At 37.0% G+C, this 19307-nt stretch overlaps 2 protein-coding genes across 2 annotated transcripts; both read left to right on the top strand.

Annotated features, from left to right (window-relative positions):
* Positions 1-3985, top strand: LOC145775666 (elongin-B-like). Its single transcript, XM_082586999.1, has 4 exons — positions 1-106; positions 842-991; positions 2574-2673; positions 3205-3985. Exons 1-4 carry the CDS (start codon positions 104-106, stop codon positions 3303-3305), a joined length of 354 nt encoding a protein of 117 aa, XP_082443125.1. The 5' UTR covers positions 1-103; the 3' UTR covers positions 3306-3985.
* An 11081-nt stretch (positions 3986-15066) lies between these two features.
* LOC145775415 (ADP-ribosylation factor-related protein 1-like) lies at positions 15067-19286 on the top strand. The gene is made up of 5 exons (XM_082586707.1): positions 15067-15276; positions 16020-16107; positions 16712-16876; positions 17055-17226; positions 18423-19286. The coding sequence occupies exons 1-5, from the start codon at positions 15184-15186 to the stop codon at positions 18508-18510; spliced, it is 606 nt and encodes a 201-aa protein (XP_082442833.1). The 5' UTR covers positions 15067-15183; the 3' UTR covers positions 18511-19286.
* Positions 19287-19307: the final 21 nt, after the last annotated feature.

The following is a 19307-nucleotide window of genomic DNA, read 5'->3' as shown; positions in this document are numbered from 1 at the left end:
TAAGGTTAGTTTAGGTCAATACTTTAAAGTACCTCATTCTTAGCTTGGTTGTTTATGTAAATATTTTCTTGAAATTTAACTAGAAGAGTATTATTTGGATGAAATGGTAAGTGTCACTGATCAGAATTATAATTGTGCAATTTTTGTATGGTAATAGCATTGTGTCATGTATATTGTATAGTTGCATACGCAGGCCATACCAAAGTGCAAGCTTTCAAATATGACTGCAGACTGTTCTGCTATGCTGCTTAATTGCAGTGGAAGTTACTGATTTAAGCTACTAGTCTGTATTACTTCATAGACATTTATTTTTAAAAACATACCGTACAAAAAACCTCATTAATAAAGATCTACATGTTACTGTTTTTTTACAAACTCTTTCAGTGCAGTTGATGAGTTGACCTTTTTACAACAAACTTTGAAGAATACTGATAGCATGAGAATATTCATAATTCATGGTTTTATTGTGCTGTATAAAACTTTCACTACTGTTTAAGGTTAACCCTATTTGGACTAAAATGTGGATAGGACTTGTCCACACCTAAAACTTTTGTCGATTGTACAAAAACTACTGGTTTAAATTAGTTGAAATTTTGATCCGGTTAAGTGCACATGTGCTCGAATTAAAATGTTTTTAACACAAAACATTTATTTCATGCAACAAAGTGAACTTCAGTCTTCATTACATAATTATAGAAAACATGCAAGCTCACTGTTCCGTTATATTTCTACATATTTTCTTGTAAGTCAGTAGGTCATAATTATGCATTTTTATTAGTACGAACACTTTTGTTCGCTACAAGTACATCAGTTGGTTAATATGTGTTTATATTTATTACAGGAGATTTTCTTAACTATTCGCCGTAAAAAGACAACCATCTTTGCTGATGCAAAAGAAACTAACACTGTTCTTGATCTCAAAAAGACAATTCAAGGAATACTAAAAGTATCACCGGATGATCAAGTACTATACAATGGAAGCAATGATGCAGTACGTACCACGATAACAAAGTCTCTAGGCATCGTCATCATAACAAAATATTTTTTTCCTAGTTCACTCAATATAAAGAAAATGAAGTGGTGCATCAGAGAACATCTATAGGATTATCCCATGATGCAAGAGAAGGATCCACAGAGGATACAAACTGATATGCATAAATCAGCAAGTGAATAAAAAACTATCAGTAACTTCTCAAGTACTTGTAGCTCCACACAAAGTGAAAATTACAAGACTTTTGATACTTTTTTTTATCTCTTTAAAGATAATGTTTAAAAAGACATTATTAATTACGGAAAGTGGCCAATGTTTCGATCTGACGGATCTACCCTGAGTAATATCAATCTTCCTTCTTCTAACTCAATTAAATTGCTTGGTGTAACATTAAATCAAAATTTGTGTTTAGAAAATTTTGTCAGTTCCACTGTTAAATCTTGCTTTTTTCATCTTAGAAATATTGGTTCCATCAGACAGTTCATAAATGTTGATGCTTGTAAAACTTTAACTCATGCACTTGTAACATCCAGGCTTGATTATTCAAATTCATTGTTAAATAACATTCCACATTGTACTATTTTACGTCTTCCAAGAGTTCAGAATGCTGCCGCTCGGCTAATTACTTTAACACGTAAACATGAGCATATCACTCCTATACTAAAATCCCTGCATTGGCTTCCAGTATTGTATTGTATTCGCTTCAAAATATGTCTATTAATTTATAAAGTTTTCCATGGTTTTGCTCCGAACTATCTGGACACTTTGCTTGTTCATTATAAACCTGCCAGAACTTTGCGTTCTCAGCATCAATTGCTCTTGTGCATTGTGCAACCCTTCATGTAAGACACAATATGGAAATCGCAACTTCCCAGTTGTTGCTGTCAGTTGCTGCTATTTGTGTAAAAGAAGCTGAAAATTTAAATGAATTTAAAACTAGCTTGAAAACGTTCTATTTCACTGAATATTATGACTGAAAGTACCGTATTAATTATCACCATTGTCATGTACAGCGCCCAGGAGCATAGTTTGACTGTGGATGTGGCGCTATATAAATATTGTTATTACATATTATTATCTCTTCGGCGTAGTGAAATGATGAAAGTGAACTCATTACTTTCATTTCACTACGCTGAAGAGATTCACGTCCGCCCCGATATTTTCAAAAAAAGCGGCATCTAATGGGTGGAATAATTTCCCGGCAACAAGACTTTAACAATCGGAAACTTCATTCTGTCAATCTCGGTGACCGGGCCTGCGTCAGTGATTCAAATCCTCTACAAGTATGCGAAACTGCCAAAATTAAGCTCTGTAATAAACTTTCCCAGTCCGAGGATAAAGATTCAATCAGATCTGTAAGATCGAAACATTGGCCACTGTTCGTAGTTAATAATGTATTTTAGAAATTACCTTTAAAGAAATAAAAAAGAGTCAATTTAAGTCGTGTAATTTTCACTTTGTGTGGAGATATATGTAGCCTACTTGAAGTTACTGCTATTTTTTTATTCACTCAATAGTCTGATATCTGATAATTCTCATTTTGGAGAATCATGCAATGTACTTGTTTGTATTGTATTTTCAGGTACTTGATGACAATAAAACATTGGGCGACAGTGGTTTTACCCAAGCCACTGCAAAAGCACAGTCCCCTGGTTTGCTCAAATTATCTTTAAAGGAAGGCGGTAAGTTAACGGTCCCTTGTTCACTTATTTTCGTTTTAAATGCTTGCATTAGCCACTGATACAAGATGAAAATGCTAAATTGTTTAAACAAAGTTCTGCACTGCAAAACATATTTCGAGACAAAGAAAGGGGTTTTGTATGAAGAGGAAATTTCACAATTTTAAAATATTTTTGTGTCCCACAGCCTTCAGTTCGCGTGAATGTTTTTTTTTATTTTATTTTTCAAAATAAAATGGATGTTCTGACCACCTGACCATCACCGCTTGAAATACTAACTCAAGACATTTCAACAGACTTTAGTTTTGACACAGTTTGCAGCTAAAATTGCAGATTGCTATGCAGGATTTCTATTAATAAGACTAACCTCCTGCGTGTCTTCACGCTGTAAAGTATTTAACCCATTTACCCTTCCGATTTACAGGCTACTGAGCTGAATTGATGTAATGCGAGGTGAAAAATATGTATACTATTAATGAGTACTATGTATTTAATGTAATTTATCATTGTCCAAAGTGAGAACAATTGTTGCAGATGCGGTTGAACCAATTCAAATAGACGATTACTCGTCGCCACCAGAACTACCAGATGTCATGAAGCCACACGATGGCACAGCGACGGGCGATCAGAAGTAATGGAATATTGTTACATTTCAAACCAAATTTAAAGTTTATTTTAAGCGTAAAAGTGTTCTTGTTTCCTACTGGAGCTGCATCGTTGCTCGAAATGTTAGTGCAACATTAGCATTCACACTCATTGACCTGTGTGCAGCATTGCTTTGAAATCGTGGCGTCGGATGTTGATCCGGCACTAACCAACCGACTTTTCAACAAACATTTGATCCACTCGTTGCCCTGATTTAGTGGACACACTTAGTTTTGAAATTTATCTTCCTTGTTACCGTTTTGTAAGATAAAACATCACTGGTCTCAGCACACTTATCAAGCTCCCAAATCAAATGAGGCGCATACGCCAGCATGGTTCAGAGCCCGTGCCCAGATCGTACCTTGTACAAGTTGTACCATTTTTACGCTTAGGCGTACATAGTCTCTTCGTGGAATATATTTCGCAATAGTATTTGGTTGCCTTACCACTCGGCTTATGGCTTCTGACACCAATGAAGGAATTTGCAGGAACATTTCATTAACTTGTAGTTTTTCAATGGCGCGTAGTTTGTCAACTATTATTATTTGAGTGGATCGACATTGAATGAGACATGCACAATTGCACAACTGTGCAACCGCCTGGACGTGACTTTTTATTCTGTGAGGATAGTGTTTTAAGTATACTGAATAAACAAAATGTTTTGTACGTATCTTCAGCTTTTTGTGTAGGTATGGTTTGTTTCCACAGACTAGTAGGCCTGTTGCAAGTTTACAAAGTTGAGAGGGGTGTGGTTTGACGGTCGACAGGCGAAGCCTGACGGCGTGATCGCTGAAAGCGACACTCAGCGGCGGGAGGTCTGGCCTCCCCCAGAAATTTTTGAAAAATTACTTCGAGATTGGGGCATTCTGAGAGCATGTTCAAAAATTTGGGTACGTATGAATATTACTGTAAAATGGTGCTGTCCAGTGGCATAGCAAAAGGATAAGATCATGCTGTCTTTGGCATTTTTCAGAAATAAAACTATGTCTCTGTGTTGAGTCTGGATGCAGCTTTTTAACTTCTGCGAGTCCACTTGTGAGGAAACTTCTTCATTTGAGGAAATCTGATCAACAAATTCATGAAAAAGGAAAGTTATGAAATCAGAAAGATTGAGAAATCAAAAAATGACTAAATCACAAGGAAATATAGTCCGCCCCGTTAGCTCAGTGGTTACGCGCCCGGCTTATAATCCCGCGGCGCAAGTTCGACTCTCGGGGTGTGCGCTTGAGCAACGCATTGCAGGACTGCTCTCCATTCAGCGGCACCTAGTGAACAGGCCCGGATTTAGGGGGGGGCAGTTGCCCCGGGCCCCCCGACTTTTGAAGGGCCCCCCTATGTGGAAAAAATGTGATTTTGTGTTATTTTATTCCTTTTGACCTTTAAAGTTTCTGCAAAATGCTGTGCAGTACTGGACTGATGCTACTGTAGACGTAGAGATGGTTTTTACGCGCCGTAGGCGCGAAAAATTTTTTTGCACGGGGCCCCCCGATCTAAAAGTGCCCCGGGCCCCCCATCAGCTAAATCCGGCCCTGCTAGTGAATGGAATAATTCCTCAGCAACAACACTCCAACAATCGGAATACTTCACTCTGCCAATCTCGGTAACTGGCCCCGTGTCAAAAGCCTCAACAAGTATGCGAAACTACCAGGAATAACCAATCAAGGCTTTGTCAGTCCGAGGATAAAGATTCAAAACCAATAACTCTTTGAAAATGCAACCAAAACACGAAAAATTACAAAAGAGTTTATTGTATTTTCCTCACGCTTTTACGAAAAATATTTTTTTTTACCCACCACCTTGAGTTTGGCTCGTTTGGAAGCCTATACGTGAAACTAATTGCAGTTGTAGCAGGGATTGTTTCCACCGTCACTTCGACCAAAACAAAGGGGAGAGATAGAATGCGGTTGCAAATGTTGAACTCATTTATTGCTGAGAATTAAAAGCATTTGCATTCCTCAAAGCAATGATGTAATCACTTCATAGTCACAGGATCAGTAGCGTAGCCAGGGATTTTGAAAGGGGGGGGGGAGGTTTGACGGCATGTTTCGCTTATGGCGACACCCAGCGGTGGTGATCTGAGGGGCCTTCGCCAAAAAATTTAAAAAAATTACTTTGAATTTGGTGCATTCTGAGAGTATTTTCAACAAAAATGTGGGTATGAATATTCCTGTAAAATGGTGCCCTTCGGTGGCATAGCAAAAGGATAAGATCATGTTTTCTTGGGCATTTTTTGGAAATAAAGCTAGGCTACAAGTCTTTATGTTTTCTTGTTGCTAATTCCTGGCTGAAATGTTTGATTGTTTGGTAATGGCAAAACTCGCTCTTTGCAGTTTTGTTTAAAATTAGGCAAACTTTGTTTTAGAGACATAAAGAGACTGAAAGCATCATTCTCAATATCGTGACGTCACACGCGTGTCAAAGGAGGGTTGCAACCGCTAAAACCCCCCTTGGCAACGCCACTGCCAAGGATGCTATCTTTGTTTACATCAAAGAATATGATGCAAAGAAATTTATTCTCACACGAGTCAGTTCAATCATATAGCCTATAGCTAAATATCGATTTCGATCAGCTAAAAGCTAGATCATCTTCAGTTAAGCTGGAAGCAAACAGCACAAAAATCAAATGATGAAGATTTGATTGATTGAATCTTTATCCTCGGACTGGGAAAGCTTCTTGCAAAGCTTAATCCTGGCAGTTTCGCATACTTGTAGAGGCTTTGAATCACTGACGCAGGCCCGGTCACCGAGATTGACAGAGTGAAGTTTCCGATTGTTGAAGTCTTGTTGCCGGAGAACTATTCCATCCATTAGATGCCGCTGAATGGAGAGCAGTCCTGAACGTGCGTTGCTCAAGCGCACACCCTGAGAGTCGAACCAGCGCCGCTTGATCTTGAAGCTTCTTCGTTCCAGAAGTGACGCGCTAACGAGCTGAGATACTTCATTTTCTTGATCATCAAAGAATATGTATCAAACTGACCAAGTTGACAAAGGTTCAGTAAACGAAGGACTTTTGTGGCTGCTGCAAAAAGACGATGATCCCATTTAAATTGTTTGACTCGATGACTGCTGTGTCTGTATATTCGCTGCAGACCCAGTCGCTTTTGAATACTGTTTAACTGTTATTTTTGTCTTTTAGTGTCTTGTCGCGACTGAGTGTGTTTCTTATAAGCTAGTTTATAGATAACTTTTGGTCACAGCGGTAAACCATAATCTCTTCGTGGGAAAATTGTAACATAAGATTCCCGAATCCGTTCGTCTGTATGTAATGACCGAAAGAGAAACACTCCTTTGAAACGTCTATTCAAATTTGTATTTCTGTAAAATTAGCTACCTGGCTGTCGAAAATGGAATGCAACGCGATACACCACTAAAACTTGTCACTACAAAACAGATTACTTGGATAAAAGACGGAAATTTTATCCAGCTAGCCGCACTAAGCGAAACAGTTAAATTTGCGACTAACTTCAAGCAACAATTTTACGAATGATCAGAATACATGGCAATATCTCAAACTCACGTACGCAGTACTGTGACGTAATAGCAGTGATGTACGCGCATACAAAAAATATTGACGCCGTCAACGCAAACGTTCGAAAAACTATACGCCGCATGTGTCAACGCAACTTGTAAAAAAGTTGGCGGCGTCAGCGTTAGCGCATACTCTAGCGCAAACTCATTTTGTTTGCTAGGTGCCAAACATTCGCACGGTATAAACCACTCGAAACAACACACTTTTCAAGCCACTTCGCGATTTCTCGTTACAAGAAATTATCTTTTTGGCCGGAAGGCACATCTGGCATTGAAAATATAAGTTTTTGCTTTTCGAAGAAGAGAGCTTAAAATACTTTTCCATGTAGGGCCATGGATTTGTATTATCATGCTCCATTTCACTTGGAGATTAGTATTACCGTAATTTATTCCCTGAATACAATAGTGTAGTGTAAGAAACTGTACCATATGCCTATCAAGAAAATTCTAGTATTATATACTAACTGTCGCTCCTAGTAATATACTAACTGTCGCTCCCTAAAAATCCATTATAAAAAACACTATTTGTTACGTTCACTGTTCGCACCCTTATTACATCATTGTTTTTTAGTTTCGAAATCGGAAGTCGATGTCTAAGTCACTTCGGGTCATAACAAGAAAAACAAATTATTTCCTTTGTTTCAAGCATTTAAAGAGAATGTCCCCACTGATTGATATAACCCCTGTTGATAATTTGTGCCATAAACAGCGTTTTTTAGGCAACTGACCTCAACTGACTGGTTTGTTTTGATGCTAAACCCGCTACGTAATGCCCAATGTGTTGTTATTGTAAATGCTGCTTCGTTTAGCGGTTTATCTGAGCGTCAGCAAAATCTTACATTTTGTCTACTCTGTGTATTTTGACGTTAAACCAACGTAGTTAGAAGTTTGCGCCGGCAAAGGCAGCTTGTATCTTTTTGAGTATGACGCTATCATTGGAATCATTTCTCTTCTCTTTTCGTACTATATATGAAGTCTGTTCTTAGAGAAATTCATAATTTTAATGTTACATTAGTTAACTACAGTACATGAACGTACCAATTCTGTTGAGAATCGATTTAGTAGTTATAAGGATCGCCCGACAAAATTTCGGTGAGTTTATGTTGCTATTTCATTATTGTTTTTTAGTTATTGATCAACAGAGCACATTTCGACAAAATGTTTAATAATTCGGCTCTTCCGACGTAACATCGATTTGTAGATTTGTTTGCCGTTTTGTAGATTCCTTTGATTCTTATATATCGTGGATTGTTTTGATTTGAACGTGTTTATAACGTCATTTTAAGCGTAATTATTTTATGTTAGCCAAGGTCTTTTCGTTACAGAAAGACCGTGATCAACGATAGAAGATAACGACACGAGGGTCGAACCGTCTTGCTATTTTCACGCGTCCACGATATACTGGGTGGTATCGTTTGTACATTAAAGTTATCATTTATTTTATACTTCTCATCTATGGGTGTGAGTTCACGGGCGGAACTAAGAATTCATTTTCAACACAACACTATTTTTAAAATGATTCCGTTTGAATAAGATTAATGTTGCTTTTAATGCCATAATTCTCTCAGTAAGCTTTATGCTTTTTTTTGATAAGATTTTTAAAAAGTGGGTTAATGGAAGACAAAACTGCCAGACACAAGCAAGTTTAGATTCTGAACTGCACAACTCTTTGTTATTAGCATTCAGGGATAGTTAGCATTACTAGTGTTATTAGCAGTAGGCTACTCAAAAGCCTCTCACAATTGGCCCCTGGATGCATGTTTTGCTTAAACTGCTCATCAAGTTACAAAACATATATAATTACATACTTACGCATCAGAATGTATAAATTGTCAAGTAAAAATTACCTTAGCTTGATAGCCTACTGTAGCCTATGTAGGCCTACACATTACTACGCTACATAGCCTACAACAAGAATAACCGGCAAAGGCAAAGTAATGTACCGTACTACATATAACATACAGAGTACAACATCATGCAAGCAATCACGGTCGGACTGTCGGAGACCAAATAGTTGAGTTTGTTTAGATACATAGGCTGCACTGCTCATTGCCTGAGAAGTTTCTGATTTGCCCCAAAATGCAAGACTTAACTAATATAAATTAAAGTGGTCACAATTGCTTACAAACGCCTTCAACACTGCTTGACTAAAAAAACTTCACACTGCGAAGCCAAGTCATTGTTTACATTTTACATGGAGCGACATTACCTACCTACTTGCTTGGTTACATTACATTCCTGTTCTGACCCGTAATTTACTAAGTAATTTCGCAGTAGGCCTAAGTTGTTTTAACTAATTCTTTCTTTTTTTTCTACAAGACTTCAGTCTCCACGTGGGACTCTAGCGTCAAAGGCAGTAGTGCGATATACAAACAAACTCCAGCTGACTGAACAATAGATGACACTGTGACACAACACTGGAACAATGGGCAATTGCAAGACGTCAACATTTCGCAGTTTGACAAAAAAAATTGCAAACAACAACTAAGACATTAAAAAGTATGCGTTGACGCTATGCGCTAAAAAACCGCGAAAACTTTACGGCGCATCCTCAAGCGCAAACTATCCAAAAAAATGTGGCCGCAAGCGTTAGCGCAAACAAAAAGTCTACGCCGCATGTATGCGGCGTAGAATTTTGCGGCGCATACGTACATCTCTGCGTAATAGTGAAGGTCATTGTCACGCAATTCAAACAGGTGTTCAAAGGTGGTGATGCCATGTTTCATGTTTAAACAGGTTTGACACAAGTCTTACGAACGATGGTGCAATTTTGGCTCATTTTTAGGAAAAATTCCATGACGTAATACGCTAAGATTCAGTAGACCTGAACGGTTTTTATATGACGTTTGATTAGGTGAACAATTGTCTAGAACATAGCGGCCCCTAGTTATGACAGTCTGACATGGCATAACTAACTTTGTAATGTATTTTAGGAAATGACTACGCCCCAATGTAGGCTACACTACCAGCATGACCATTTATTGCATTTTTTTGTTCTTTTAAGGAAAAACATAGGCTGATTAGAGTTTGTAGTAGATTTGGCTTTTTTTGGGTAAGTTTTTTTTTTTCTATTTTGGCTTAATTGCACTACTACCAAAGAATCTCCACCTCTCATTAGCGATACCAAAAACACTCCATCCCTCATTGACGCTATAAAAGATGATTCAACTCTTATTAGAAATACCAAAAACACGCTGCTATATCATCATGCTTCTTATGCTCTTACATGCGCAGGAAATTAATTTAAAAAAACAAAGCTTTTTTAACTATTTTATCTTGATAATGAGCTGCCATATTATGTATTTGTTCTGCAATCTATAGGCTACTTAATATCGTTGCTGCGAACACTTTATTTCTGTATGAAATCTGTAAATAGTCCTTGTTTTGATAGTCCGTTACGTAATTTCAATATGTGTGTGTAACTGTGTATATTAAAAACAGAGAGAGACTGTTCACCAGGCATTTTATAAGAAAAGTAATTTGCGTTCTTCTGGTGACTATTTACTAGGTTACCTCCTGATGTTAAAGATGATAACTAGCTTTTGTATTTCCGACGTTTGATAAAGTCAGTCTTGCTGATAAAGTCAGTCGTGCTGATTGACGAAACGTCGGAAATACAAAAGCTAGTTATCATCTTTAACATCAGGAGGTAACCTAGTAAATAGTCACCAGAAGAACGCAAATTACTTTTCTTGTGTATATTAGTTTGTTTTTGTGATGTTGGATTCAGTCGTGTTCTCATTGCTTTAAGAATTGGCGCTCCAGTTGTTCCAGGAACGAGGAGGCGACTAACTAATTCATCAACTTATTTTAAAGTATCAGGTTTGGTGGCCGTGCTTAACTATATTTATTGATGCATACCGCAATATTAGATCCATTCATGCACGTCTTAAACCATTAAGGTTTTGCCACCTTTTCCTTTTGTTAGTTTTGTTACTGTATTTCTTTTTCACAAGATCATTTCTTTTGCATTCTGACAAAGAAAAATAAATTGAATTGAATTGAAATTGGCTATCTGGCAATTCTGACATGACGTCCTTGTCTTACAGTCACTCACAGAGTTGCCAGATTGGCCTTTTTACTGCCAAATGTCAGAAATTTGGCCTTTTTGAAAAGTGTTTGGCTGGACAATTTTTGTTTGGCCGCTTGGCCTTTTTTTGGCCTTTTTTAGTTTCCCGATTGGCATTTGTTTGGCTTTTTTTTCTTTTGGTTTTCATAGTTTTTTTGGTTATCTCTAGCAACAGTGAAAAGTTTTGGTGTAGCGTTTTACATCATGCCCATTTCAAAGACCTTGCTAGCTATGCTTTAATATGTCTCTGCATCCCTGTCAGTAATGCAGTAGTAGAGAGGATTTTTTCATTACTTACTGCAGTGAAAAAAAAAAAACGAAACAAAATGCAGACTGAGCTTTTGGAAACGATTTTGCGAATACAAACGGACATGCTGCTGAATGGAAAATGTTGCACAAACTTTGATGGCAGTGCCATAATAATAAGGCGTTTCACATCTGATATTGTTTATGGTGAAACTAGCAGTAACGAAATGGCAGAGGCGCTAGCTTTCCTAGAATAAGGAGTGTTCATTGTGGAAGGATGTTGGACATAAATGCAATTGATTTCTCTGATTTTGCAGTGTTGGGTGTTTAATGTAGCCTACAAGTAATTGTATTGGGTATAAATATTGTATATATATACTATTTCATATTGCATTAAGTGATATGCCAATATTAACTCCTTCTCACTAGTCACCTGGGTCTCACTGGTGGACGTTAATGGCTTTTTAGTCTACAGGATGACGCTTAGCCTAATGTTGTATGCATATTTCAGTTGTATTGTAATTGTTTCCATACCTATCTGTTTGTATTTTATGGATTGCATTTTTTCAGGAATTTTACTAAGCGATTCTTCTTTAACAGATAACATGTAGAACAATAGAAACTGGGTAAATATTATCTAATTTGTTGTTGAAAGTAAGTGCAAAAACACCACTGATTTCAACAAAGAGAACAAAACCTCAGGTTTGGCCTTTTTTTCTATAATTTGGCCTTTTTTGGGGATGCATTTGGCCTTTTTTGTTTTATCAATCTGGCAACCCTGGACTCACTCATCGCCTTGCTCAGAAGTCAGCATGAAATCAATTATCAATCAATCATTTTATTTTTCGTCATTAACGCGTCAGAATTTTTAGTTTGGAAGTTTTCCTGCAAATATGAGAAATCTGACATTTTTTTTTGGAAGTGACTATTTTTCCACACTTGTTGCCTTGATTAAAATCAGGTGTTGCCAGAGTTAGGATTAAAGTAAGGAAGGGTTAGAGTTAGGAATAAGGTTAGAGTTTTGATCTTTGCCCAGGACTAAAAAAAATTCCAAAATACAAGTTTTTGTTTTCAACAGCTTTAAAATTTTCTCAAATTAGGGCAGAATTTTTTATCTGACAACGCTATTGAGGCTATTTTTACACTATATAGTGCAAATAGCCTAAAGCCACAGCCTTTTTTTAGGAAATGGTTATTTTTACCCAATTGTTGGTTACAATCAATTGTTGCCAGAGTTAGGATTAAAGTTCGGAAGGGTAAAGGTGAGAGTTAAGAATAAGGTTAGGGTTTTGATCTTTGCCCAGGACTAAGAAAAAATTCGAAAATACAAGTTTTTGTTTTCAACAGCTTTAAACTTTTCTCAAATTAGGGCAGAATGCCTTATCTGGCAATGCACAGCCTTTATTTAAATCCAATGAAATATTTATGAAGACATGTAATGACAATTACGGTCGTTGTATTGTTCTGGAAACATGTTAAAAGCAACGTTTTCCAAATGTTGGATTGCTGGTAAAAATGTGTTAAGTGGACTCTGATGATTATTATGATCTATGATTAAAGTCTGTAAATATAGATCTTTATCCACTGCTGCTAACCATGTTACCAGTCCTCAAAATTAGCGGCGGCATGCGGCAATTGCTGTGGTAAATGCTGCTGCAAGCGTCATAGTGGCCATTCTGCTACAGCAAAAAAATGCCATCGCAAAATGAGCAATTAATTAGGACAAAAATTGTTCAAAATTTCTTTCTGTGTTATTTACTCGCAGCGTAAGGGAGTTTAATCAGCAGAAACATCGCACCAAGACCTCACCTCGGACTATTTTACTTGCTGTGAACACTCACGCAGTCTTCAAAAATTAGCATATTTTTACTTCGTCAAAAACGTTGACGTGGCCAAACAGCAAAAGTTGAAATTGCCTAGGCAATTGCTGTGAACGTTTATTATAAAAAAATGGCAGTGGCTATTTGACCGGCGCCGGTCTTTGAATCTGAAACACTATTTGACCGGTCATGACGTCACTATACAGTCACTTTTTTCTTTTTCTCTTTCAAAGCAAAAGACGAGAAGCGCATATAAGTTCTAAATCCAACCATCTCACTCAACTCGTCACGTGGCGCATGCGATACGTCGCCGCCTCCGACTCTAGAGGGACTGAGTTCGATACTACCCAGAAGCGTTCTTTTTTTTTTATTTATTTTTTTTTAACTAAATTTTGACACGAAGTGCATTTTTTAGTCAGTTTTTAATTATTTTTTATGTCTTTTCAAATGTGAGTAATAAAGTTAGAGTTTTTTTAATTTGCTGGAATTTGAGAATTTCTCTGGGTAATTTTCCGATTGTGGCCGTGCTAACTACTGATACGGTATATAGCCTACATAATTTTTCAATTCAGGCACGTTTTAAACTTTTCAAGGTTTTGCCACGTCTTCCCGTTCATTAACGTGCTGGGAGGTCTAGGCTATATGTATCGATTTTTGTAGTTAGTATCTTTTTTGTCCCGGACGCGTTAATGACGAAAAATAAAATGATTGATTGATGTGACCGTGTTTGCCGAACGAAGCAATACATTTTTGCTCTCAACAAAATGCACTTTGGGTCAAAATTTAGTTAAAAAAAAAGAACGCTATTGGGTAGTATCGAACTCAGTCCCTCTAGAATAGGAAGCGGCGACGTACCACACGCGCCACATAACGAGTTGAACAAAATGGTTGGATTCAGAACTCATATGCGCGCTTCTCATCTTTTGCTTTGAAAGAGAAAAAGAAAAAAAGTGACTGGACAATGACGTAATGACGGTCAAATAGTGTTTCAGATTCAAAGACCGGCGCCGGTCAAATAGCCACTGCCTAAAAAAATTGTACCAAAACATGTAAAACGAGAAGAGAAAAATATACGGTACTTGAGTAGTCTATCACGACCGCACTGTTTGATTTGTTGTGATGTAATAATACCGAAAGTAGCGATAAAGCGAGCAACGCGATACCCCAGCTATTACGGTAATTCACGTTAAATAACTCATGGTGGGAGAAAGTAACTTAATTTTGGGTTGATTCAACGTTCGAGTCAGCACAAATCGATTTAAGTTTTCCGGCGGGTTATATTGCGTAACAACAATGCCTAATAAAAAATTTACGTTTGTTTTACATTAATTTGACATCTAGCGACGTTGAATTATCATAAAATAACGTTAATTGCTCAACTAGGTACTGGTAACAAATCAATAGCTCCCTGCGAGAAGATGGCCTCCATTTAAGTATAAGCTAACATAATTTTGGCACAATTGGACACTGCGAGCAACACAAAGTCTGTTGAAGAACTAGCTGTCAGAATCGGAATCATCAGATGCTGTATTGGAGGATGAGGTTGTTGCGTCGTCACTGGAATACTTGAAGACGCAAAACTGCCCGTTCATAAACGCACGATGCCATATGATTGGAAGCATTACTTTACTGCCGAAGAACCATTTATCCAATTTTGTACTACTTTTTATATTTGCAACGACACCGGTAAACAATAAGCATTCGATGATAGAATAACTTTTGCGTAACAATTAAGCCAGTATTTATAAGCTTGCAAATTTTTTACAGTTTACAAGAGCATTGTCAGCGCATAAAACAGCTTGCGTGATGCTCTGGGCTACCGCCATGTGACACACGATGGAGAAGAAGCGCATAAACTTTGTTTGATTAAAGCATACGGCAATTGCCGCCGCAATCCAAGGTTTGTTGATTTGGCGACGACAATGTTTTTGTCGTCGTAGATGGAATCTAATTTTGAGGGCTGTGTTACTCTTTGAATGATCTATCTGAAAATGCATGGTACAGTATAACAGGACTAGATGAAGCTACATTGACCTGGTTTTTGACCACCTGCCCTAAAAGTTGAACAATCTGTCTTATACAAAGGAATAAGGCCTATAGATGTTAGTACCTACTGGCATAGACCTACTGATAAAATAGTTTTGTGGCTTGGGTAATAAATTGAAATAGTATTGCATTGGTAAGAATTACCAAGATATCGTGAACATGTATTCTTTGTTATCGGGTTGGTGGAGATATACGTTTCAAAAGGATGAATTTTGTATTTTAATACTTGGATTGGACAATGCTGGTAAAACTGTAAGTAAACTAACTAGTGCTCAAGTTTAAATGTTTGATTGTTGTGGATTCTGGGTACCGTACTTGTTTTCATTAAGAAATCATAAAAATTCACTATAGTCTAGTGTTTTTCGATGTTTTTTGATCCACAGAACACTTTTGTATTAAAAACATGAAAACACCAAATGTAACTCAGAAAAGCTTAATTATGGTTTATTATTTTTTGTTTTATTTAGTGTGTTTATTGATTTTCTGTGTATGTAAAATAGTAGTATCTGTGTTTTATTTAGTGTAATATCTGGAACTAGTATGCTGCTGTTGTTGATGCACATTTCTCCAGCCCGCAACTCACAGAGGTGTGTCTTCAAAAACATAAGACATGTTTCAGATAATGTGTTTGATGCCCTCTAAAACAAAATAGTTTTAAATTTCCTTCACTTAGTGTTTCTCGTTTTCTAGACAATGTTTATTGTTTCAAATGATCTTGAGGTATCCCCATTTTGGGTACAGAACTCCTGTTGCACGTTTAATTCTCTTGTCTCAAAGTAATCAGTTGGTTACTTACTAATTTATTTATTTCCTTATTTTTATATATATATATAATGATTTATTTTTAGACCAATTTAGGTGAAAGTGAGACGATCTTCCGTGGCTTATCGTACTAGACAATGTTTCATAGCACACTAGTGTGCCATGGCACAGTGATTTAAAAACACTCATTTAGTCTACTTATCAACTCTACTCCAGTAACATGTATTTTTTAGACATTTCTTGAGCAAACAAAGACGAAATTTACAAAAAATCTTAAAGGAATGAGTTTAGATAAAATTACAACTACTGTTGGGCTAAACAGTAAGTATATGGATTCACTTTATGGCTGAGATTATTTTCCTGATTGTTTTACAAATGCAGTTACATAGAACATAAGTATAGTCATTGAAGCTATGGTTGCAAAATCATTTGAGTGTTAAAGGTTATGTATCAGTATTAAAGTATTAGAATTTCTGCCCAAATTTCAGGCTTAAATTATTTTATAACCATAACTTCAGAGGCCAATCCAGCATGCTTACATTCTACATAATTACAGCCCAATTTCTTTTTTAAAAGGCTTCAAACCGTGGCCTACGAAAATAGATTTTTGTAGGCCACGCTTCAAACCCATACTTAAAGGGTCAAACCTTTCTATTTAAGCTGCTTTCTTCGCATTATAATTATTGATTGATGTTAAACCAACAATTACAACAAGTAAAAATTACAACATACAACAAGTAAATGCAATGAAAATAACCCTAAACAGTCTCTTTTTAGCAGCTTGAACTAAGCAAGCTAAAATATACTGTTGATATTAAAGTATTAAAGTAAGTCAGCAAAATCAAAGTCCACAACATAACGTGTTGCTCACTGCGTTTTTTCTTGCTTACTTATTGATTTACAAAATACTTTAAATTTATTACAGTTGGCAAAATCGATGTGGGAGGTGCGAGGTTAATGTTTTGGGACTTGGGAGGACAAGAAGAATTGCAAAGTTTGTGGGATAAATACTATGCAGAATCACATGGTATAATATATGTGATTGATTCTGTTGACAAAGAGCGACTTCAACAATCAAAAGAAGCTTATGGTATTGCAGATACTAGCATGTGTTTGTTTTATGAACAAAATACAGTATGATATAAGCTGTCAAACACAGCATTACAATTTAACTCAAGTATGTTTCTTTCCTTGATTGTTTTTCATTAGCCTCCTAACAGTTTTTCTGAGTTTGTTTTATTAGTTTGCAATACACCTTTTTCTTCCAGACAAAATGTTGGCCAGTGACCATCTAAACACTGTTCCACTGCTTATTCTCGCTAATAAACAAGATGTTGATGGATGTTTGTCAGTTTTGGACATAAAACGAGTATTTCACGACTCTTCAACCAAGATTGGAAGTCGCGACTGCATGATTCGTCCTGTTTCAGCTCTTACTGGGTAAGTTTTGCTACCTACTGTAGTACTGTATTATAGAAAGTTAATCGTTTTCAAAGTGATGCTGAAGTATTTTCCATCATCTAAAAACATTTAAACGCAGAGATTACGTAATTTGTGAATAAAGTTCCTGTTTCTTTTCTGTTACAAATCCATAGTTTAACTTCCGTCTTATGTGTAAAGTTCCTCACAGTTTCGGTACCGTGCTAAAAATTTAATCAAATGTGTCAGTCACTCTAATCTCGGAGAAAATGAGTTTCGAAAACGCGTGCACTTTGCCGTAATTGTAGCTTGCACCACTCGGCACTTTGTCGAGCGATAATTTACCGAAGGACAGAGGGATTTTACCAGGGAAAATAATTGTTCCCGATAACCTTATACGCAAATCTTCTTATTGGTGATTGAATTGTCATTCGATGATCGAAACCACTCATGCAAAGCATTACAACGCTAAAATAAATATTAAAGATGCCATTGTCTTGCTGCTCTTTTGCACTTCACCATATGATGTATATATGTCGCCAATCTATTTCACGCATTAAGACAGTTCTGACAACTCCACTCCTTCCCAAGTGCGTCATGTCAAACGCCCTTTAGATATATGAAAATTGAGATGTGTCAGTGTCACTGTCACACAAGAAAAATTAAATTGAAAGTTGTGCTGCTTTAAGTGCAGTGTGTTTTGAAGTTTATCGTATTGAATGTACTAATTGTACAGTTTCTATTAATGCCCATGTACGATTGTACGTAGGTCACTGACCTAGTGAACGCAATGTACCGTCTAGTGGCTGTGTTTAACACTCTGCTAGGTGACGCAGACAAGCTCATACACATTTACTGACGTTTTGTTCTAGCCAGCATTTAACATTGAAGAAGTAAAATCAGGGTAATGCAGTCAAACCACTTAATTAGTCCTCGTTTCACCGGTCCCAAAAGCATTTATCTGTGCAACTGCTCCTCTTTTGATGGGTTTTACTACTGAATCAGGCTAATTTAGCTTGGCCCTGATGTGGAACAATTAAGATAGCGAAGTCGACTATACTGTAGTTTTTTTAACCGTAATTCTTGGTAGCTGCATCAAAGAGTCTGTTTGCGCGGTGCTTGCAGAAAGTCATGTCTGTGATCGTTACATTGCATGCACTGTCTTATTGCTTCTATAGGCCTACAGTGGCTAGTGCGTAATAAACTTTATTTCTTAGGCAAGGAGTGAACGAAGGAATTGAATGGATGGTAAAGTGTGTTCAACGAAATCCTTACAGACCGCCGCGCCAAAAAGCTATAACGTGAAAGCTTTGATGCGAACAAAGCATATTCCAAATTTACTTCAAGTGCTATTGCATGAGCAGACCTGCACTTTTTGAGCTGAATCGAAGATAAATTTGATAGAAAAGTGAATTCCTTTACATAAAAGTTAAGGATTCAAATGTATCAGTATTCGCTCCAGAAATACTGTGTCGGACATAGTACCTCCTGATCATTGATGTACCATTTTTTGTTGAGTTTTATTACAGTTCTTTTGAAGCCGAACAACGAATCAATCAGCTAGTTTGGAAGAACAGGGTAGAAACTCTTGTGCTCGGCCTACTGGTTGCTTTGTGAGCAGGTCAATAACCGAAAGAGGGTCAGTGTCAAATCGCCCAGGGTGTTGTGTACAAAATATGCATTTAAATCTAAGTCGCTGCCAGTGGGTGTGCTTATGCTACTGCTTGTAAACGTATCTATTGAGGTTTCGCGTTTAAGCAAGCTTATTGGTCGCCGGTATGATTGCAATGATAACTGCTTTTCGATTCCCATCCAACGGACTGAACGTGTTCCCTCGGTTGTGACCAATGAAATGAACTTACGAAAACAAGCTTAGTCAAAAGTGACAAAGCTTCTCAGTTTCACGTCAATTCAATATGCTGCTTACTCAAGATGGATCTAGAACGTGTTGCGTGGCTCAGCAAACTGTTAAATCCATTTCATTTCTGGAGCCACCGTAGTTACGCCTATTAATGTTAAGTTTTTTGTTTGCGTACAGTAAATTTTTCTATTCATGTTTTGTTTCAAATACATAAATGTATATATAAGCTGTCTGAAAGCTG

Source organism: Aplidium turbinatum, chromosome 8 (genome assembly GCF_918807975.1).
Source record: "Aplidium turbinatum chromosome 8, kaAplTurb1.1, whole genome shotgun sequence".
NCBI classification, from domain to species: Eukaryota; Metazoa; Chordata; class Ascidiacea; order Aplousobranchia; family Polyclinidae; genus Aplidium; species Aplidium turbinatum.
This window is presented reverse-complemented; position numbering and strand designations above follow the sequence as displayed.

Excerpts from the sequence above, each read along its gene's own strand:
- LOC145775666 (XM_082586999.1), top strand. Across the intron at positions 992-2,573 it reads ACAATGGAAGCAATGATGCA|GTACTTGATGACAATAAAAC; the intron begins GTACGTACCACG and ends TTGTATTTTCAG. Across the intron at positions 2,674-3,204 it reads ATTATCTTTAAAGGAAGGCG|ATGCGGTTGAACCAATTCAA; the intron begins GTAAGTTAACGG and ends CAATTGTTGCAG.
- LOC145775415 (XM_082586707.1), top strand. The coding sequence starts at position 15,184 with ATGTATTCTTTGTTATCGGGTTGGTGGAGATATACGTTTCAAAAGGAT. Across the intron at positions 16,108-16,711 it reads AACTACTGTTGGGCTAAACA|TTGGCAAAATCGATGTGGGA; the intron begins GTAAGTATATGG and ends AATTTATTACAG. Across the intron at positions 17,227-18,422 it reads CCTGTTTCAGCTCTTACTGG|GCAAGGAGTGAACGAAGGAA; the intron begins GTAAGTTTTGCT and ends TTTATTTCTTAG.